At 40.6% G+C, this 23,103-nt stretch overlaps 2 protein-coding genes across 7 annotated transcripts in view; one reads left to right on the top strand and one right to left on the bottom strand.

Moving 5' to 3' along the window:
* Positions 1-5,153, bottom strand: part of stim1a (stromal interaction molecule 1a) — a 46,144-nt gene extending 40,991 nt beyond the window's left edge. For 4 of the 6 annotated variants that reach the window (XM_061217214.1, XM_061217207.1, XM_061217211.1 and 1 more), the window contains exons 1-3: positions 5,052-5,153; positions 4,440-4,586; positions 3,498-3,629 (exon numbers count right to left, since the gene is read on the bottom strand). In XM_061217214.1, the coding sequence (XP_061073198.1) occupies positions 3,498-3,618 (121 nt within the window). In that variant the 5' untranslated portion in view covers positions 3,619-3,629; positions 4,440-4,586; positions 5,052-5,153. Of the gene's footprint in view, positions 1-3,497; positions 3,630-4,439; positions 4,587-4,979; positions 5,028-5,051 lie in introns of those variants that run through there. The other 2 variants (XM_061217209.1, XM_061217210.1) reach the window with 2 other exon arrangements.
* A 4,911-nt stretch (positions 5,154-10,064) lies between these two features.
* LOC133107612 (rho-related GTP-binding protein RhoG-like) lies at positions 10,065-21,849 on the top strand. The gene is made up of 2 exons (XM_061216611.1): positions 10,065-10,165; positions 16,934-21,849. Exon 2 carries the CDS (start codon positions 16,960-16,962, stop codon positions 17,533-17,535), a length of 576 nt encoding a protein of 191 aa, XP_061072595.1. The 5' UTR covers positions 10,065-10,165; positions 16,934-16,959; the 3' UTR covers positions 17,536-21,849.
* Positions 21,850-23,103: the final 1,254 nt, after the last annotated feature.

Raw genomic sequence — 23,103 nt, 5'->3', positions numbered from 1 at the left:
GCTTTTAGCGGCCCGAACTCACGCATGTAAACATGGGTAAGACATGAGCTTTCCCAGTCGATTTGTTTGAAGCAGAGCCCGGTAACTTGGCCACTTTTGACCTCGAAACCCAGAGAGAGGCATTTACAGCAAACCTGTTGCAAATGGGATTCAATTAATTCAGAGATCCTTAACCGATCTAACTAAAATGGAACTGACCCAAACTCAACAGCCTTTAAGATTTTCACTTCTTTGGGGCAATCAAAAAAGGCACTCAAACCAGCACTCGAACCTGGCACTTAACACCCATACTCTGCACTGCAGAGGAAGGGATGCCCAACCTGGCCTCTCCTCCCGGGAGTGCACAGTGCAACGGCCCAAAGGCAACTGCCTCAAAAAACAGTGCCGTCTGATATCATTTGAGAATATTTTCATCTTGATTTTAAAATCAAGGCACAAATCAAGGCACAAATCTCTAATCGAGTTCCTGCTTTTAAATATTTCTGCAAAACCAGTAATGCACAATGACATGCAAATATCATGCAAGGATCATTTCTGCTGACTGAAATTCATATTGCTTTTTAGTAGTGCTGCATGTGTGCAATCTGTAGTACTAGTCCATTACAATTTTGCTTGTGCTCTTAGCTTAGTCATATCTGATCATATATGATAGATAAGATCTTATTCTCAAGAAACAAACTTATTTCTAAAGAACTTCATTGTCACCATGAAAACAATGGCCTATGTAAGCAAGACCAAGCCCAACTTCAACGACTAAATGCTAAAAGCTAAAATGGGAGTTTTTAGTAGTAGTAGTAGTAGCAGCAACAGCAGTAGCTTCCTCGATATGACGTATGACTGAAACGGATCTTTTGTGCGAATTTTTGAATGGGAGTCGATTTGGCTGACTTCACATGAGGAGGGGGATGTCAAATGAGTGAATAGGATATTGATTGGAGGGGAACAGAAAATTGACAGACATTTGATTGACACTGGTAAACGATGGTGTAAAATTTTGTTTTCAGGAAGTGGATGGGGATATAATCTTTTTTTGAAATATGGTTATGAAGAATTGATTTAATTGAGTTGAGTAAAGTGAATTTTCATTTTCTTTAAATCATGGCTTCAAGCTAATGCACAATGCATGCAAATGGTAATTTCATATTTCATATTATGAATAGCTTCAGCTGACATGTTTTGGTTACTTAACCGTACCATGGACTTGTGGCTGCCAATAAACGCAAAGCCTAGAAACCACCTCAATATATTATCCCTGAATATGTGATATTATTCATTTATGCATGTTATCCATGGCCACAATACACAAAATTATTGATATTGTAACATAACTGTTTCATGCATTTAGTCAACTAGCCTTTCGGTGGCTAGCCCATTAGCCCTCCACTAGCCCTTCTCCCATAGCCTACACCAGCCAAACCCTCAGACACTGTAGACTACTGTAAGAGCAGCAATATTTCTGATGCATGCAGGGCATAGGCTACGCAGTGGATCAAAAGCAGGAATGTGTTTTTACAGCATCCCGGCAATATTGTAGCGATCGACCCCAGTGAGTGGCTAGGGAGCCTCCAGAGGATCACTCCAATATAACAGGGTTTTTAAATGCGCGACCCCAGCTGTGAGAAACAGAGGAATGCAAGCACAACTACTAGAGCACAGCACTAGTCAGAATTGATAGGAAGAATTTTCAGCACAGTGCAAATAATCGAATCACATATATAGCCGTGCCTGACAAGAATAGCTTGTAAATACCTTGATATGAAACAGGGTACACTGTCCGGTTAACAGCCTCAGCTACCGAGGCAGCGTTGCGGCCGTGAGCTAGCTACTTTAACCCAAAAACTATGGCCACCATGTAGATTGTCTTAACAATATTTAACAAGAATTTTCAGTGCATGCTGCTCTTCTTTTCTTTTTTTTTTTTTTTTAAGTAACATTTGGGTGCCCAACACAGGGATGTGCATGTCCAATTTCCACCCCTATCTCGGAATGAACGTTGCCCAATTTCCTCCCGACCACGTCCACAGAGGAAAACCACTGTACAGTATCAGTCACAAACCATATTGCACAGCCTACGCTGCTTTCATGGTAGCCTACTTAACTAATGTTAATGACCATACAAGTTATGAAGTGTTTGTGTGTGCACAAATGCAGCAAAAAACTAAATGTTTCAGTTAGCTCTTTGGAGAAGTTGAAACCCGTCATATCAGTTTGTTTGCGCATGCATTTTATTATATGCCCAAGTATCAATCACGCTGCACACTGCAACTTCTATAGAAAATTATACATGAAGACATTTAGCTGAAATTTGACTTCAACATTATGAAAGCAATGAGGGATTGTGTTCACTGAAGGCACACTGTGGAGTAGTAGGCATATGTCTAAGTAGTTCTGGAGCTGCACAAAGCCCCCTTTCACTTCCATTGTAACTCACAGCTCACGAGCAGTGAAGGCTGGACTATCGATCAATAACATCATGGGTGAATCAACTTGGAAATCGGGCTGGATATAAAATAAAATGAAAAAAAAAACTCTACTATTCCTTTAAAAGATTTGTGATGCTGCTGTCCTAGTTGTTCGATCAGAAATTATTCCTTGCAATCACACTATATGATTGGTTGCTCAGAAGATGGACATGCTGGCGCGATGAATTACAGGGCATCTCTCGACCATTGAGTAAAATCTATTGTATACTCAGAAATATTTATTAAATATAGTATACATCAAGCACTTTTCATGTACTCACAATGAATGTACTATGTAGTAAACACATTACATACTCATTTTACACTGGTTGTATGCAAAGTATGGATAGCATGCCGTTTGTAACGTAGGCTAGTGTACTCAAACGAACATACTGCATAAAGGGCAATCATTTTTACGTGTTGATGGGCGGATAGTATGCGGTTTGTAGCAGCGCCCGATTGCCTATGCTCTGGAAGCTGGGTGGCATGTGTACCGTCACCCAGTGCTCGGTGGAGCCCGCACCATACCTGTACAGCAACTATGATTTGGCATGTCTCTTGCCCAGAGCAGAGGTATGAACATCTGGGCAAGAGATAAGACGATTGTTCTTTTACCACAAATCGAACGTGCTCATACTTTCATTGTTAAATGCATGTGGAGGTAACTTCAGCACTGTCATCATCTCATGGATGATGGTGTTTAAACCTTTGGAGAATGCATAACCGGACTATTCTTGGCATGGCTGGATTTAGAGCCGTCTTACAGGCTATAAATACAATTTTGGCACACGAGCGCAAAGGCACAAAAGTTTCCAATGTTTGCTAGCGAAAGAATGCAATATGGCCAGGCTTATTATAATCAATGATAAACGCGTATGTTTCTGCAAAACAAGGTCTCTCGTGAAGATATGGACTAAGAGTTCTGTGATATGGACGCTTGTAGCTAGTACCTCAACATTCAGAGTACGAGTACCCAGCAATCCAGACAAAATATGAATTTTAATGATTTTCATCGGTTAGCCCCAGCTTACTTACCCGATAGTTCGTTATCGGTCTGCTGCTGATCTGCCTGGGTTTGGCCCGGCTTCTCCCCCCGACTCTCCCCGAAGAAGCACACGCATACAATCCACAGAGTCACCAGTTTGGTAAAATCCATAATGGACGTTCCTTTAACAGAACCAAAGAACAAATGAAATAAGCAGTGGCTAATTCTACCGTCTTAGTCCTTCTTATCACATTAGTCGCAACTAACGTTAGTTAAGTTACTGGCACTTGATTCATAATTTATTTTCGTCTGCCTTGTATAAATGGAACTTGCAATACATTTTAGACATTGCATAACAACAATTTGGGATCCCGTTTCTTGCTTATTTAGATCAGTTTTGATCGACAACACAGCTGGTCTGTAACTAAATAATATCGTCCATAGTTAGCTAGCAAGATGTTCTGGGTGGTACATCTGAATCAATTATAGTAAGTTGGCAAATATAATTTGGAGAACAATTTTCAACACGTAAATGGTAGCATCCCAGGAATGTTTTGTAAAAATAGTAACTTACAACTGTTGGAACAGACATTGAAACCATGTCTTGTCACCATAGTTATATTTGCAGGCTATTCGCTAACGTTATAACAGCTACGTTAGTTTTAGCCAATGTTAGCTAACTTGGCTACTGTAGTCTAGTTATCTAACTGTAACTTACTACGATATCCTAAGTTAGCTACCTATCATAATGGCCTCCGTTAGGTAAGCCTTGGGGAGTTGGGTCCTTTCGAACTGGTCATCTGTCCAACCCACACAGCTAGTCTAGCTAACGTTAACTAGCCTATGATATTTGATGGTGGAAACTTACCTAGTTAGATAGACAGACAGCAGTAGCTAGCACTCAAGCTACATAACAAATAACGTTAGCTATCAAATATAGCTAGATGCATAAAATATAAACTCCCATAATAAGCGAAAGAAAACGCACTTACCCGTTAGCTCTGTCGCATGAGGTGCCCGTCTAGCTAACGTTAGCTAGATGGTTGCCAAGCTTTCACGAATCGATATTTCGCTGGAAATAATCAGACACGCGTCTTCCTTTCGACCCTGCTCCCAAGAGAACCCCGTCTGTACTCCATCTGAAAATGAACAGCTGCCCGTTAGCGTAATTATCCTATGTGGCAATTCCTTTAGCAGATATCGAGATAGCTGACTGACTATATAGTCCAGTTATCAATCCGTTTTTATCTTAATTTACAAGGTGCCACGGTGGTAGCCACACCGATCCCGTGGGGAAAAGAGGCCGGTTACCGTTACCGGATTTTACGATAGCGATCTAGCTAGCTAGCCAGCTTTAGAGAGCGGCTAGCCAGAGAAAACGACTGAATCGAATCGTGGCTGGATAGAAGCTAGCTCTGATATTGGCGTAAGTCTAACGTTAGCTGTCAAATCCCTCGCTGGCCCTCCGGAACTGTCAGTTCCAAGAGAGCCCAACATTAACCGTCCTAACAACTGCAATACTGACGGCTCACCCCTTTACTAACTATGTGCCAGCCACGCTCGGTTTACCATACCAGTTAGGCAACGTTAGCAAGCTAGCTCACATTAACCTCTGCAGCCTGGAATCCACCGTTGCGATGTCTGTGCGCCAGGCAACTGCAGAGCGCATGTGTTACTTTTCCTTCTTGTAGCGCCGTCTACAGAAGAGGAGGTAGATGGATCAAAGATCGTACATTTGTGCAAGATAAGTCGTTCCTAATTAATTCGACACAGGAAAGTCTGTAGGTGACACGGATAACTAATGAATCTCGTACGTGTGACACCACATGGGTATTCAAGCCATATAGCCAACTGAAAAAGACGAAGAACAATACATAATACGACATAGGCTATATCAATGATACGCAATAAAAAGGAAAATACCAACTGTTAAAAACAAGTAGGCCTACTCAGCTCAAGCAACTGTTTGACATGGACTTTATTCTGCAATATAGTCATGTACAGTTTATCCTTTGATTTGGCACCCTTCACAGTTATTGAAAATAAAATCGAACAAAGTGAAATTGGCAAAATTTCATTTAATTTAGTTCATCTCAGTCTAAAGTCACTCTCTTCCAGTCATAATTGTGTAATGTCATCACTTTGTGTTTTACTAGAGTATAAAAATGAGGTAGCAAGCATGCAAAATCAGCATGGGAAAAGCCAATGAATCATCGGATCAAAGAGACATATGGCAATTGATCTAGTAATGGGTAAAAAAATATATACATGAACGTGAGGTGAGGGAGGCCATAAAGTCCATAAAGAACTCAAGGATCACAGTTTAAGAATTCCAGAGATTGGGTTACCAAGTCTCAAAAGGAAGGAAGGGTGGCATGAAGACAGCCCTGACTGACCACAATAAACTAAACCAAGCATTTGCAGTTTGCCATGTGTCATTGGAATAATTACTGGAAGAGAATGTGTTGGCCATACACACCATTAAAAGAGGAATGCAAAGCGAAGCACATTATACCTACTGTCAAATATGGAGGAGGATCATTGATGTTTTAGAGATGTTTTGCTGCCAGTGGTGCCTGGGGCACTATTTAAGATCAATGGCATGCCAAATTCAACAAAGTACCAGGACATTTTATCAGAAAATCTGGTTGTCTCTGATAGGAAGCAATGACTTCAAACATACATCCATGTTCTGCAATGGCCATCTCGGTCTCCAGAGGGGGGTCCATACGATTATTTTTAGAATCAGGGGCATCACGTTCTGCATGGAGAGTTCTGCATGGAATAGTAAAAAAAATCCAGATGTGTTCTCTATCCTTATCACAAATTATAGAAAAAGACACATTGCCAGGGGTGTTTGCACTAAGCATTAATACAGGGGTGCCAATCATTGTGAAACCTGTTTTAGGGGGAAATCATTTTGTATTTGACTTTGGTTGATCCAGTTGAATAATTAATAAAGCACACTACTTTACACATGTTGGAAAATAGAAATGGTATGTTGGCAAAATGTAATTTTTATTTTAGTTTGCACTTACAGCATTTCTTGTGCATATTTATCAAGGGTGCCAATAATGCTGGAGCCCAGTCCATAACAATTTGCATACAATGAACGAAATAGCAACTTTCACAAATGAAAACGGAAATGAAGGAACAAAAATGTGCACCCAAAACTACGCCAGAGCGCTTCACATAGAGCAGGCGAGTCGAAAACTGTGCAAGTGCGCCATCTTCAGGAATATTTTGACTAACCGGGATCGTGAGACTTTCAGGGCTCTCTTGGCGTGAGATTAAATGCTCCCGTCCGACAGAAATCCATCGGGCACATAAGGGAGAATATTTGATATACTATTTAATCGTTCTGTGTGGAAGTTAATATTAGTCTAATTTTCAATTAATAGGCCTATTGATCATTCATTCATTCATTATTTCATTATCCTAACCCACTTATTCTGAACAGGGTCGCAGGGGTGCTGGAGCCTATCCCAGCATACATTGGGCGAAAGGCAGGAATACACCCTGGACAGGTCGCTCACACACTCATACCTAGGTGCCGCGCGGGAACGGCGGATAGTTAAGCTTAATTTCCCTTAATTTTTCCCATTCATTCTCAACGGAAGTTCTCAACACTTCGGACGCAATATATATATTCTTGGCCGCACGTTGATATCGCGGCGCTGTTCCGAGATAAACGAATGACGTCCTTACAGTGCGGATTCCTTAACTATACGAAATCGTGTGGCGCGAATCATTTCCATGGGCGCCGACGCACGTTTCGGTAAGTCTATCTAGATAATTATTTTACTACTCGCGGGTCCTTGAATGATATTGATGTTGTTGAGGTATTCCCACAATATTTTCAGTAAAATTGCCTGCATTTTAATCAGTTACTGCAATGTATTACTATTTTGAATATCCCAATTGTTCGTTTTTTTTATGTGGGGAAATTACAGGTAAACGGGATAATATGTCTGAATGTCTGTTTCTCAACGTCGTATACATTAACATGCTATCACATTAGGGTTAAAATATCACCGTCATTAATAGTATTGGCAATTTGTATCCACGTTTCATTCACTGTGTCATGAAGGTTTAGACATAAAATGTATTATTGTTCTTATTTCACTGCTATTGTAAAAGCAATAAGTTTATTGACATAGGCCTAACTTACTGTTATTCAGACATCTTGGTATATGTTCCTTTATTTACCATCAATATATTATTGTTGTTGTTTTTGTTGTTGTTAACTTGCCCATATTATGTAGTTGCCCAGCTAAGTACTTAAATAATAGAGCAGTTTCCACAATAATTATATTATACAATATTTACACCCGTGTTACCTTCAATTATATGAATGTACGGTAAATACATATACTTATTGATTCTTTTTTTTTATTTTTTATTACAATAATGACTGTAATGCCAGGCATTACAGTATAATTAGGCACACAGTATAATTAGTACAGGTCTCTTGGTTAGTTTCATCCTAACTACTGTTACTTTGATATCTCCAGGTGATCAGCATGTGGAGGCGAGTATATTTTCTCCCAGGTAGGCTACAGATGTACTTCCGAAGAGGTCTGTGAAGTCAAGTCGGAACAATACCAGTACTTAACACCAGTCCTGAGAAGCTTCAGCATGTGTACTCAAACTCAGTTGTGGCAGCATCTGACTGTCGGGAGATAGGCTGTGTGCATGCCAGTTGTCACCTTCCCTCCTGCCCTGGTTATTCCACCTGCCCCAGTCCCAAGCCCAGTCTCCTTTAATACCTGTGCATATAAACCCTGCTAATATTGTTACAAACAACAATATAGTTATTCATTCATATTTTTGTTGCTGTTGTTGTGTTTATATGTTCATAAGAATTGTAATATGCAATGCCCTCCGTAATGCTTGGGACAAAAACATTAATTTAGCTCAGTACACCACAATTTAATATTCATAAACAAACGATTTAAAAAGTGCAAGTTCTCGTATTTTATTAAAGGGTATTTTTATGCATTCTGGTTTCACCATGTAGACATGACAGCACTTTTTATACATAATCCCCCATTTCAGGGCACCATAAGGTTTGGGACATATTTATGTGATGTAAATTACAGTTATGTTTACTGCATATTTTTTGTATGCATGCATGGACTGACCCACTGACACATCTGTCAGACATCTGTGGACAGTCTCTGACACATCCACGGATCTGATCGGTTGGACACATGTTTGGGGATTTTTCTTCATTATGGAGCTATCAGCTGTAGAGGTCTTACTTGGTTCCCATGCCCTATGCCCCATTATATGTTCTCTGTCCTTAATGCTGTTCCAAACAGTTGATTTTATTACACCTAAGGTTTGGCATAACAAAACAGACATTACAGACTTTTTATTTTAATTTTTCGGTCTCATAATGGCTTCCTTGACATTCATTAGAACAACTCTGGCCCTCATGTTTAATGACAATAATACAAACCACCGGCAAGAAAAAGGCTAGAAAAATATGATGTTTATTGTTACTATGTATAAAACACACCGTAATTTCAATATGGTGAAACCAAAGTCTGTAAACATGCCCTTCAATATTTGCTGAGAATATGCATTTTTACCGCATGTCTTACATTGCAGATGGCACTGTATATAACATTGTAATCTTTTTTTGTATCTGTAATAAATTGCAATAATTGATCTAATGTCAGTAGTGATGTAATGTCAGTTCTACATCTAATGTAGAACTTTCCATATATTGTTATACACTGCTATTTGCACATACATACTACTGTGTGAGGCGGCAGTGTTACCCACTGCACCATCCGTGCCGCCCCTATTGATCATCACAACAGAAAATATATTAACTTAAGTTCAGCTGAAAATAGAAACCAATGGCATAATGAGGGATAAAAATGAAAATGTTGCCAGAAAACAGGCTTACAGGAATCACCTGCGTATACCAACACAAACACAAAAGGCCACCAATTTAAGCCTATTTCATGATAACCTCATGTCTATTAAACTATATTTTCACAAGTTATTTCTTAGTAGTCATGAAAATAGGCGGAGCAAAAAGCTGGCCACTTCTGGAATCGTCGCGTTTTGTCTGGGATGTCTACATTGGGCGAGCACAGCGCTGTGCATGAAATATTTGAGCTCAGAAAGTTGACCCTGGATAAAATAAATGGTCAAAATGAAATAAAATCTCAAGTGTGCAGTTTGAAACATGCGCTAAATGTCTGGCAAAGCTGTAGCCTACATTATGTATGTTTCTGTTCAGCGACAAATAGGCCTACTGACAATGGGGAATGATTTTCAGAAATAACGTTTTGATTTTTTTTATATAGCCTACACAAATGATAACGGCCGCGATGCCTGCGTAAAGTTGAATTTGTATTCATGCAAATTGCGTAAAAAATAAAGCGAGATATGGTTTGACTAAGTGCACGCGCTTATTTGACTGATTTTACTGCTATAGATGATAATTTAGCCGATTTCCCTTTAAGTGATATTTTTCTGCTGTTGTTAACAGCCACAGTTACAGCTTGCTAGCTACTTTGCAAATAAACTTCCTCATACAGCAATTACTTTTTTGTGTCTGACTTCCTCTCTTAGCATTGCATTCACTTCCTTCACAGTGTGCAACTCCTCCTGGCTGACTGTTCCGAGACATTTGAGAGATCCTTTTAGTCCGTGATCCGAGGCAAGTAGCGCGGTCCTTGGAACAAGATTATGTTTGGTGAGCACACGTTTTCATACTTCAGATTATGCATGAACTTCAGTGTCAGTTCGCATATTACATCACCTCTCATGTCAGTTATATGAGTATATGACTTGTTTAGGTTCTGAGTTCCAGGTTTATTTTGGCAATGTCCTATTGACGTTTCCTTGGTTTTAACGGTTTCTCAGACATCCGCCTCATTCTGTAATCTTGCCTACCGCTGAGAGGGGAAACACTCGGCGACCAACACTGGAATGTCAAACGTGCCAGTTTTCGACCTGGCGCACTAGCCTACAGTTAAATCCTCGGTTAATATGTATTAGATAAATATGTGTGCCTTATTTTTTTGTCCACAGGAATCTATATTAGTTTATTTTGTTTCTGAGGTGCCACTCCCAAAGTCGGTAAAATGTTCGTTTCTTGGACATTTTTGGAATGACGCTAACAGTAACAGGAGGCATACGATATTGAGAAAAGTCTACTTGTAGAAGCCTACTCTGTCGCTTCATGGGTTAAAATACAGACTAAAATACCAATACGTAATTGTAACATTTGTTATACCCGTGTCTTCGAGAAGACAAGGGGTATGTTTATAACTAATAGATATTATGAATGCAATGTATTTTTTACCTATCATTTCATAAGTATTCATACATCAATACCTTTTAAATAATATACATTCGCATTAAATAGGTTCGAGCTACTGAAGGTAAACGGTTTGATTGTAATAAGGACTGTGCCGTTTTTCGGAGTTTCAGTTTTAGTTGAGTTCAGTGCTTTGTGAGAGCTTTTGGGTGTGTGAGCTAGCTACATGGGCACAGTATACTCAGATGTTTTGTAAATCATCCAGCGCGTACAGACCTCAACTGACAGCCACCAGTTAGCAAAGCATGGTCTCTGCACTGTATAGTGCAATGCAATCCCTACGTCAGAAGCAGATTTCATTCAAATGTGGATTTAGTTCGGGTCTTTTAATACGAAAATCGGGCAGTTACTGTTTTGTTGATTTGTTTAGCTGTTGCTTGCTTTAGTGAGAGCGATGCACTCCACCAGCTTGTTCGTGGAACTGAGTAAAACCCCATCTCCTATTGTCTGTACATCATCTCTACATTGAAAAAATAATTGTGTGGGCTTCATAGTAGCTGTGAACTGAGTTGGTTTGTTGTTTCTGTGCTGTGACAGTCACACAGCTCATAGCAGGAATGGGTTTTGCAATAAAAATCTGGTGAATTCCAATAGTAATTTGTGGAGCATGCCATTGTCTGTCTTTTTAAAAACATTTCATTTCAATGTTTCCTTAAAATTCCGGGGCCTACAGGCAATGGTATGCACTGTGCCTTGTACAGTACTGCACTATTTTGATTGAAATAGGTCTAATTGTATTCCGACTAATACAATTACCTCATGTTATTCATGTTCCAATTGTCTATCAAATAGAAGTGTTTCTGCATTTTTAAAATCCCGATTGATGGCTAGGTGCACATTTTCCAAAGCCCAAGTAAGATGTCATTACAAGCTGTTCTTGTGTGATTCATTACTGTATGCCTTTAAACTAAAATCACTTGTGTAAAATTGTGTCTTATTGAATGGAAAATTTTGTAAAGAAAATCAAAAGATATGAGTCTTAAGCCAAGTGCAAATGCTGATATTGTGTGCCAGTTAAGCTCTTTCAATATTGAAAGAGTTTTGTAAAAGTTTCACATCGCTATTCTCATACTGACCACACATTAGTGTGAAGACTCAGATGGCATCAGATGCCATTTATAGTTGCAGTCGGCTCATGCATACGACAGCTTTTAGTCTATATGAGGTACTGCTGAGTAGTGCGATCAATCACATGATGGTCTGCTAAAGAAAGTGAGGTCACTTCCTAGTCAGATCAAGAATGTCTGACTAGTTCCCATAACACGGTACTTTGCTCACTGTCTTAGCAGTGTAGCAATGTCACCAAACAGTCTTTTTGGTACGGACATGGGTTTCAAGCCTAGCAACAGGGCTACCTCTTTTATAGGTAAACTTTGACAATAATCTGACTACGGAAGGCAGACACATTACATTACATTATTGGCATTTGGCTTATCCAGAACGACGTACAGTTGATTAGACTAAGCAGGAGACAATCCTCCCCTGGAGCAATGCAGGGTTAAGGGCCTTGCTCAAGGGCCCAATGGCCGTGCAGATTTTATTGTGGCTACACCGGGATTAGAATCGACCTTGCATGTCCCAGTCATTTACCTTAACACTACGCTACAGGCCGCCCACCCAGCTATTATCATTTCCATTAGTACGTTCCATATGACTCTTCAACCCCACAGCCAACGCAATGTGTTTCCAGTCACGTCATGTTATTGTATAATTACATTTGAAATGTGTGCTGAATCTAGAATAGTTTCCCCCAGATACATTTAATTACACAGTATGATGAGCCCTCATGAGCCCTATTTGATTTGTGAGTTTACTGATCTACAAGCTCTGCACATGTTCTCACCAAGCACAGAATCAATATTATACATTTCAGAGGATACACATGGACTTTCAAAATGAGCCACTCATGTGAAAACCCCCTTTAAAAAAAGTAAAATACAGTGGAATAAGGTCTGATGTGCAAAAAAGACTTCTGTTTTGTTAATCAGTGAATGCAGAAAGCCATCCAATTCATTTTAAAATTTCTGTGAAGAATGCAACTATTTTGCTGAAAGGGACAGGGATACATAAGGCTCGACAAGTGAAATCTCATCTTGGACATCTGTATCGCTATCTGACTGCTGCTGTGCAGGAGTTGATTGATAGACAGCCAGGGGGCTTTGATGCTGGTGTTTTTAACTGCAGGGAAGACAGGAGTACAGAAGTGATGGAAGGCTGTTTGGTGCCAGCCAGTCCTCTTCCTTTGTTTTTTTTGTGTTTCTCAAGTTTCATTTAGCAGGTTGTTCCCCTATGTGATGTCTGAAAAAAAGATGGCAAACAGCTGCATGCTCAAGAACCGAGCATACAATTCCTCAAGGACATTCAGAAAACCACAATTTATTTTCAGTGGGCAGATAGCTGGGGTAGTGGCTGCAGGTTTCTTTTCTGCCTTTTCACCTAGGAGCACTTCCCCAGCAACGGTTCAGTGAGAACCAAATCGATAATACAATGTGAACTTCTTTTGCAAACTTTTTTGAGCAAATAGAGGACGATTGTGTGTGTCCCCCTCCACCACCTGCCTCCATAAACCATGCAACTGCATTGCTGGTGAGGGGCGCTAAGAGATAGCGCTCTCAGGCATGACAGCTCTCAAATTGCTCAGAGACTTCTGCTTTCCCTCTATTTTCGAAAGAGTGAAAATGGCCAGGTGTCTTTTCACTTCTCGAAAGTGCTGGCATTTTATTTTGGTAAAACGGTCTGTTGTTTTCCATATTGAGCATTGCACTTGATATGTGTGAAGGCCGTCTTGCTTTGTAATACCGAGTTGGGCTTTGTGGGGTTTGAAGCTGAAGGATCCTGGAAATTTTGGGGGAACCCTGAGCACAGGACCTCACATTACTAAATCAGCGCCCCCCCCCGGTTGAAGAATGCTTCCTACCCCCCAGCTCCCACCCCCAGTTTGAAATGACAGGTCAGGAAAGCAACGGGGCTTGAGGATTTGGGATGATTTAGCACACAAGGCCCAGATGTTGCTAAGTAAAACCGGAAGAGTCCAGAGTTCAGGGGCTGTGAGACACCGCACAAGCGAGTGATGATCTTCTCAGCGCCGGGCCCGCTAAACTTTTGAACCACGACGCAGCCACCAGTGATATAATCGCCAACGCCCCATTTTGGGTTTTCTGTCTCAGAGGTTGGGAGTGTTCCTGGTCCCGGGAGATTGGGCTGAGCTGCATTCACTTTCGCTGGGCAAGTCCAACATCTGCATAACAGGGAGGGCCCGGGACGAGTACAGCGTTCCTCTCTCACAACTCATGTGTGTGTGTTCTGCTCCCTCCACCCAATCGCTGAAGCACTGGGCCAGAGGAAGTCCTCGTCCCATCAGAAGGAAGAAATAAGAAATACACATACAGATATCCTAGTTGTATCTCTTAACAGTTAAAAGACAGATATCAAGTGTGTTTCTGATGCTGTTTTCCGTATAAACAGATATATGCCATCAGTGGTGGCCATTTTGGGCGCTGTGAAAAGATCTCACATTGTCCCCACAACCCCAGAAAATCCTGTCGTAATATTCTTTTGAGGGAAACTGTCACTCGGCAGTCTAGCCCTGACTCCCACCCCCTCCCCACAGTGGCATTAAAGGCTATATAATGGTTCATAATTCATTCCAGTGTGGGGAAGTAAGACATTCCTGATGGAAAATATCACAGGATATGCTCTGTATCCCCGTTGATCTTAAGTTCACTTCAGATTCAAGTCAAAGAGCTGGATAGTGCCTGCATAGTTTAGCCATTCGTAGTATACAAAAACATCCTACCCCTTATCTGTAAAAGCATTTATTTGGGGTTTAAGTGCGCACACAGTTTGAATGACATGTTGGATTGTGCCAGTGTTTTAATATCAGTCATAAATATCAATATTCAAATATTCAAACTTCAAGTTCGAACAAAATCAGAAAAAAGGGTTATTCAACCTGTCCTAGTGAAGGACTCTTTTTTGTAGGTGTGAAAAGTGTGAAAGCTCCAAGATTGCACAATTTTGCTTGACAAAGAACCATTGAAACAGGTTTCCTCTATGGAGACACAGTGGAGCTCTTTGGAACCCTTTCTTCAGAGAGGAAGTTACTGTGGTTGGCATTGAAGAATTAACACTTAGGGACGTCCAGTTCAATGTAGTATTGTGATTCACGTAACAACAGTTATCACAGGCAGTTTTCAAAGTGGGTATAGATGTCTGGGTGTTTCTCAAACAGAGACAGGTAGAGAGAGAAAAGGAGGGAGTGAAGAAATGGCAGCACATAAAGCTTCAGGTACATTGACAGCCAGCCATTTGTTCAGTTCTACAGGGTTCAGTGGATAACTATAAGGTGTAGAAATAAGCCTTGGATATCAACTGTTTTTGAGCCTCTTTGAGAGGCTTCCTTATGTCTTAAACATTCAGGTCAGGACTTGGTGAAATGAACTGAAGGCTGTTTGTAGCTAACTGAAGCTCTAGTACACTTGACTCACACACCTGCCAGTCAGTACATGCATTGTGTAGGCTACATGCGTAACTGTGTATTAGGAATGCACTGCCTTTCCAGTGATAAAAACAAGCCATCATCTGCCGGTGAGTCACATCTGCCTGATAATAGAAACAGGAAACAGACATTCACTACCTGGCTGTGTCGTAAAAAGGGTGAAGACACAACAAGGAAATGTAGAACCGTGATGCAAGTATGAAACTCGCATTTATGTAGACTCTACACTTCACCGCAGACAGTCTATGAACTCTGATGAGCTTGCTGCATGAGTTCAATAAAATTCTCTTTAAAGGGAGGAGCTAGTTTCTGAAATAGTGATTACAATATGACTGATGCCTGACACTGCCGGCTCTAGCTAGGCTTGCATACAGCATACAGCGGCCTGTGGCGTAGCGGTTAAGGTACATGACTGGGATCCGCAAGGTCGGTGGTTCGAGCCCTGGTGTAGCCACAAGCCGTTGGGCCCTTGAGCAAGGCCCTAAACCCTGCATCAATCCAGTGAGGATTGTCTCCTGCTTAGTCTAATCAGCTAAGTAAATCACTTTGGATTAAAGCATCAGCCAAATTACAGGTAATGCATATCAGGGTGCTGGAGGATGGGAAAGCTTCCAGGGGCCCTGTCACTGGAGAATCGCAGTCCTCCCTGGTCTGTAGTTTTATATTAGGCATTTTGTGTTTGAGGTAATCGGGGCCTAAATTAATTTGCTCCTGTAACAAAGCTACATATTTATTTGCAAATTCAGAGCAAATTTGTACACAGTTCACTTATACTGGCACATTCAGATTTCAGTATTTTGCAACAATTGCAACAATTGTGTTTTAACATTCACTTTTAAATAATTTTTGGATTGTAGAAATATTTTCTTCCTCATTTAGTATGAAATGACTGATGAATGTGTTGCAAGAAATAGCATTTGCCATATTCATGTCTTGGGTTTTCTTACAGTTTACTAGCAAATAATGAATAATGTTTCAACATTATGTAATCTAATATTGCAGCACAGGTTGTCTACAGTTATTTCTGTTATTGCCACTATACCACAGAAAACAAACTGTGAATTTCCGACTTCCCTAACAGTCTACTGTGACAATGTAAGCTCAAATATGATGGCATTGTATTTTGAATAGGATTCGTTCAACTAAAGAATGGCATGGGATGTTAGCATATCTCTCTTTTGACATTTTATTGTTTTCCCATTTCCTGTCGTGTCCTTAATTTACCTTAATCCGTAGGTTCCAGGTATTTAAGTTGTTTTGTGTTTGGTTCCTACTTTGTTTGCTGTAATATGGCATTGTTGTGTAACAGCATTTCCATTGCACACAGTTTAAGAGCGATTAGCCCATGAAAATTGTAGTAGTGGTCAGCCAATGGAAATCACCACTAATGCACTATCTCTAACAAAGAGCCACTCAACCACTCGACTTTGATGTAGAAGTTCAGCTGCATTAATCTCAGGGCAGAATGTCAGTTAAAAGTAAAATTGTAACTCTTGTAATTCCAATGAACATCACTGCCATTTAGCAGACACATCTGTGTGCTTCTTTAGAGGAGAGGTGCAAATAAAATGAAAAAATGTTGTCCATCATGATAGTCTACAGCTGCCCTGAAGTGCACGAGTGACACTGCCCTTGTGTTCCAGGTTGCTGACGCAGGGAAGAGGCCAGCATGCAGAGCATTAAGTGTGTGGTGGTGGGGGATGGAGCCGTAGGGAAGACCTGCCTCCTCATCTCCTACACGACCAACGCCTTCCCCAAAGAGTACATCCCCACCGTCTTCGACAACTACAGCGCCCAGGTGACTGTAGACACCAGGACAGTCAGCCTAAACCTGTGGGACACGGCGGGTCAGGAGGAGTACGACCGTCTGCGCACCCTCTCCTACCCGCAGACCAACGTCTTCGTCATCTGCTTCTCCATCGCCAGCCCTCCGTCCTACGAGAACGTCAAGCACAAGTGGCACCCGGAGGTGACCCACCACTGCCCCAACGTGCCCATCCTGCTGGTGGGCACCAAGAAGGACCTGCGCGCCGACCCGGAGTTGCTGAAGAAGCTGAAGGAGCAGAACCAGACCAGCATCACCCAGCAGCAGGGGGTGGCGTTGGCCAGGCACATCCACGCCATCAAGTACCTGGAGTGCTCTGCCCTCAACCAGGACGGCATCAAGGAGGTGTTTTCCGAGGCTGTGCGGGCCTTCCTCAACCCCCAGCCTGCCAGCACCAAAAAGCCCTGTGTGCTTTTGTAGGGAAAGATTGTTAATACAGTCATAGAATACAATGGAATTGAAAAAACAAAATACAAAAAATATATATTGGAATGGCAAATGAAGGGATTTTCTTTTTCCTTTAAAAAAAAAAAAAAAAAAACTTTTCTCTGCAATTTCATGATGACGATGCTCTCAGGCAATAATGTGTTCGGGGCCCTTTTTGGTTTGAAAGGGAAGCGATTTGGTTGTGGGGACACCATGCAGAGCCTGAGCCCCCTGTCCTCCAGTGTGATATGATGTGCAGCACTTGTCCCTGCCCCACTGAAATTCAGCCGCCCCTTCCATTATTTTTTTAAGCTATGCATTCTCCCTGTTAGCGCATCAAAGCTTTCTGTGTGTCTTTACTGCCTTACTGAGGGGGATTCTAGAACAGACTACCCCTCACATTGTGAGCTCTGACAGGGAAGTCGGTGTGGTGTGCAGGCGAATCCCTTTTCTCCATAGTGAAGGCTGGAAAACCAGCTATTCAGATCGGTCTCAACCAAAGCACGGCTCTGCCTTTCAGTCGAAGGAGAACAAATCTTACTTCACCCAAGGTCAGCAGTACGATAACATCCAATGCCTGTCCTTCTTGCCCCTGGCCAGTTGCCCTACCTGGCCCAAGGTTTTGACACTTTGGCCACACCACTTAGTTATCCAGTAGTACAGCTCCTTTTGTCCAAATCACACACAGTTTCCCTTCTTAGGTTTCTACTGACCTGCCTCAGCTGTTGGTCATGTATACCTGCAGTGAGCCAGCGCTAGAGGCTAACCCCAGATTCAAGACCAAGCATGTCAGACAGAGGTAGTTATGTCATATTGCAGGCGGAAAGGGCATTCTCCCATGTTTTTCCACTGCCCAGTTAGTTAGCAAAGGCTCCCTTATATTGACAGTTCAGCCCTGTAAAGAAATACAGGACTTTCACCTTTCCGCCTCCTGTAAATCAGATGCATGTAATCAGCATCGCTTACAACAGGGTGTCAAACTCCAGTCCTGGAGGGCTATAGTGTCTGAAGTAATTTGTTGTTTCCTTTCAATCAACAGCCAATTAAGGCCTTGAAGAGGTTACTATCCCTGATCAATATAAATTACCAAAAGACCAGACATTGTTTCTCTTTATTTCAAGGTTCACACACAGTAAAATGCTCAGTGTTAAATAAACTCTTACAGTGTTACTGTTGAATTACCACTGGACATTTTACTGTGTATAGACACCATCTGAATGGTGCCAAGTAGCCATTGACTATAATTACATCTGCCTATTGCTGCTACCCATCAATTACCTGAGATTAAAATAATGAATCGGGCACATAAAGGGCCAGTTTCAGACGCTAATTAAACCTAGTCCTAGACTAAATCCAATTTTGAATGGAGGTATGGAATATTGAATCTATTTAGTCGAGGACTAAGCTTAATCTGTGTTGGTGAACCCATCCTAAAAAATAATGACTTCTACTTTTAATGTTCTTAAAGTCTCATTTCCATATGTACATTCAAATTTTCCGTTTTTCATCTCTTGTCATTTACAATTACATGTAATGTTTACAGTTAAGTACAAAACTGCTCATATTTGCCGAAAGTGGTACACAGACACTCCAAAAGTGAAAACTTTCTGTCTGTGTACAAGCTGTTTTAAGAACAAGCCAATCTTAAAGGCATACTATGCAGGATTTTATTTGGCCTTTTTTATTTATGTGCTGTATCTGAAAAGCATGTGTCCAATACACTGAACTCATACACTCTATGATCCAACACAGGAGAAGGGCAAGAGGAGATGTGTGTATGGATTGGCTACAACAGTGGTAAGCTGGGTTTGTGCAAGATTTGCCTTGGTGGCTAACCATTATTCAAGTGGCTGGCCAGAATTTGTAACATTAATTAGCTGCCACGCTATAAGATAACTACACTCAGTTTTGTACGTCAGCTGGCTGGCCATGATACCCAGGTCCCACTGCACAGAACTACTGCTTATATTTTCAGGAGATTCTACTGGCTTATTCCCTCTCCTGGGCAGGGAGCTCATGCCTAAAGACTTGAGATGTCTAATAAAAATAAAAGCGACAATGAATTCATGCATTTGTGAGTATCTGTGCTTACGTTACAGAATTGTGCTCCCTCCATGCAGGCTAGAGCAGACAGTGGCTAGTGTTGGTTAGCTATAAGCTAGCTACTAACTATACAAACACGAGTAACGTCAGTTAAATAGCTAGCAAAATGGCGTGCAAAGAGACTACTAAATCTGAGGTTTTCTTAGCCCTTCACGGCAACCGGTAGTCTGCAATGGAGCTAGCCACAGAGCTACCAAGCACTAGCCAGAACACGAGCCAGAGTTGGTGGTGTAGATGGGGTTAAGAATGGGGCATAGATGCATTTTGTGTGTAAAAAACAGGAGCAAAGCAAGGAAAGAAAAGCTGCATAGTATGCCTTTAATAAGCAGTAATGCATGTGCATTTTTCCAAGGAGAGAGGCTGTATGTATGCCCGGACATGTGTGAGGCATAGTATTAGTACCACGTATTGAGGAATATGATATCTCTTGAACTGGTTCCAACAAAAATCTGAATCACATAGCAAGTGTTTACAGCACTACATGCAATTCATTATTGACTTTGATAAAAACAGTTTTTACAATACGATTATTTTGTGAGGGTACCAGAATGACCACACATCACTCAATAAACCATATTCTATGTTATTAAGGTCCAGTTTTGCATACATTCAAATGTAGTCCGGGACTTTGTCCATGAAACTGGCCCTTTAGGTCACACAAACTATGTGCTTTGGTTTGATGCGTGTGCAATAGTAAAACAGCACATTGAGGGTTTATGTGCGCAGAAGGGACTTCCACGATGTAGGTGCTATTCGATTGTCTCCTGTCATTCACCCCTGTCGTATTGAGTGTGGTCTACACACCTTCCTCTGTGAAAGGTTTCTGTATGAGAAAGCAGTTCCTTTCCCTGACTTCCTCAGGACAAAGAAATTGCTAGATCTTGCACAAAACTTTCACCATTTCTGCAGCTGTTAATTCCACACATTGCTACGATAAAATGGTTGACTACTCATTCAAAGTGTTTGGATAGCACCAGAAATTTTACTGGCTGGGTCAAATTGAGTAAAGAAATTGATCCACCTGAGATATTTATGCTAAAAATGTGCTTTTCTATCTGATTTAATCCCAATATGTTTGTATTTGATTATATCCTGGAGTGAGGAATGGCAGTTGCTTCAGTAGTTAGTCTGTAGTTCTGGGAAGTGGTTAAGGGACAATTTAGATGACCTTAAGGAAGCTGTTCAAGTTCCAAGATAGGGTACTGGGGTGGTGCTATAACTTAACCTGCACTCATCAGTTAGTCCAGCTATTCAAACACAAATGTACAATTCAGTACAAACTGTATGAGTAGTGTGCTTCAGGGATGTCTGCTAAGCAGATAAAGTTAATGTTATGAGTGATACTCTTCAACAGCATCCATTAATGTAACCGAACACAGTAATGATTCCTGTCCACAGAATGATCACTGAAGGAATGGAAAGAGAGGCAAAGTTTATCTTCATGTTTCATATCTTAAAATATTTGGCAGTACTTACATTTGACTTCACTATCAGAATAAGCAGAGCACTGATAATCACCTCTCTCCAGCCTGGAGGCATTTTGAATGTACCGGACAAGTCTGCTGCTAAATTTTCCACTTAATGAAGAATTCACTTTCCTCAATCACATTTCCCCTTATTCTGGAAAAAAAGAAGAAGTAAATCTTAAGTATGTATTAGTCTTCTATTTATATATTTGGACTTGAAATCTTGTTTCTATTACTATAAATAAAGATTGCCTGGGTGGTGACTAATTTAAAACAAGTTAATATTTCTACTTCAGATAAAAAAAGATTTTAAGTCTCATTACAAGACTAAAACACTTGTTAAAACAAGCTTTTTTCCAGCGTACTACAACAAGGGAGGAATAATAGTCTGAGAAAACATTGCCCTGAGAATTAAATTGATGGTCTGTCATTTCAAATGTAGAACAATACGGCATCTTAACAACTTAAAATGCAGAGGACTACTTATGTATGATGTGCCATTGTTAGGAATGCTTCTGTTACAGTTTGCAACTCTTGTTATCAGTACATTTCCCAAGCTCCAAATCTTCTTTTCTAATATTCATTTTAATGTCTAATGCTTTTTTTATTTTTTATTTCTCATTTTTTATTTATGGTGTTAACATTTTATAATCAAATAACACTTAAAAATGAAAAAAGAAAATGTAATAGCGTCAATATAAAAAAAACTTTATTGAAGTATAATTAAAATTATATTCATGTCCTGTTTTCTGTTGTTTTTCTGTCCCTTTCAGTGAATCCACCTTCTCATTGTGTTAAGTCCTGGTCACCCACTTGTACAATTAGACCTGTCCTTATGGGAGTAATGCTATAATGTTTCTTAACCAAAGGAGTAGCAACATTTTATGAGGTTCATACAGCCATTAGCCATTACACATTACACAAGACATTAGCCTACAAAATAAAATTGCTGAAAAGAATGAGCAACTACTTGGAAAATGAGGAAAATGAGGAAGACACCATCTGAGCCAAAATCATGGCCTATTTATGGAACGATACACACTCAGTGAGCACTTTATTAGGTAGACCTGTACACCAGCTTGTTAATGCAAATGTTTATCAGCCAATCATGTGGCAGAAACAAAATGCTTCAGCTGTTTTTCAGACCAAATCTCAGAATGGGGAAGAAAATGTGATCTAAGTGACTTTGACCATGGAATGATTGTTGGTGCCAGACACGGTGGTTTGAGTATCTCTGAAACTGCTGATCTGTTGGGATTTCATGGGGATTTGTTTCTCTATAGAGTTTCAGATCTGCAGGTCTGAGGGCCAGGCTGGTCAAAGCTGACAGGAAGGTGACAGTAACGCAAATGACCACACATTACCACAGTGGTATGCAGAAGAGCATATCTGAATACACAACACGTCAAATCTCTAAACCCTCCTATTATGTTAAAAGTTTGACTGCTTTTATGTTTGGGGTGAAATTGACCCCAACAGTTTAAATAAAGGCGAAATTATTACAAAATAAACATTCTGACACTGTCGCCTTCTTATTGTATGCCAAATGACTAGCCTTTTATCCATAAATGTGAAACATCTGTGAGAAATATCTCATTTTAGAGCCTGAGGTATAGGAATTGAAAGTTTGGCACCTGTATGGGAAAGTGCCACCAGAATTACCCACCAAGAAATCTGAGATAAAAAATAAAATATTTGCTTACATTTTTATACAGACCAATAAGCAAAAACAATTAAGTCTAATAAATACCGAATAAAGTGCTCACTGAATATACCATTTAACATTTATTCCCTTTAGTGTGAAAATGGGCCGTAATCGTAATATCCGAGCAGCACAGTACACTGAAAGACTCAATTTAATGGGACTGTCTGTACATTGCCTCTAAGCTATAAGGGAGCTTGCTGAGAGGTATACAGCACACAGCCAGTTTCATCCACAAGTGGATTAAGGGCCATCCTGTTTGCTATTGAGAACTTCTCACTTTACCCGGGC

This window comes from Conger conger, chromosome 13, assembly GCF_963514075.1.
Source record: "Conger conger chromosome 13, fConCon1.1, whole genome shotgun sequence".
Lineage (NCBI taxonomy): Eukaryota > Metazoa > Chordata > Actinopteri > Anguilliformes > Congridae > Conger > Conger conger.
This window is presented reverse-complemented; position numbering and strand designations above follow the sequence as displayed.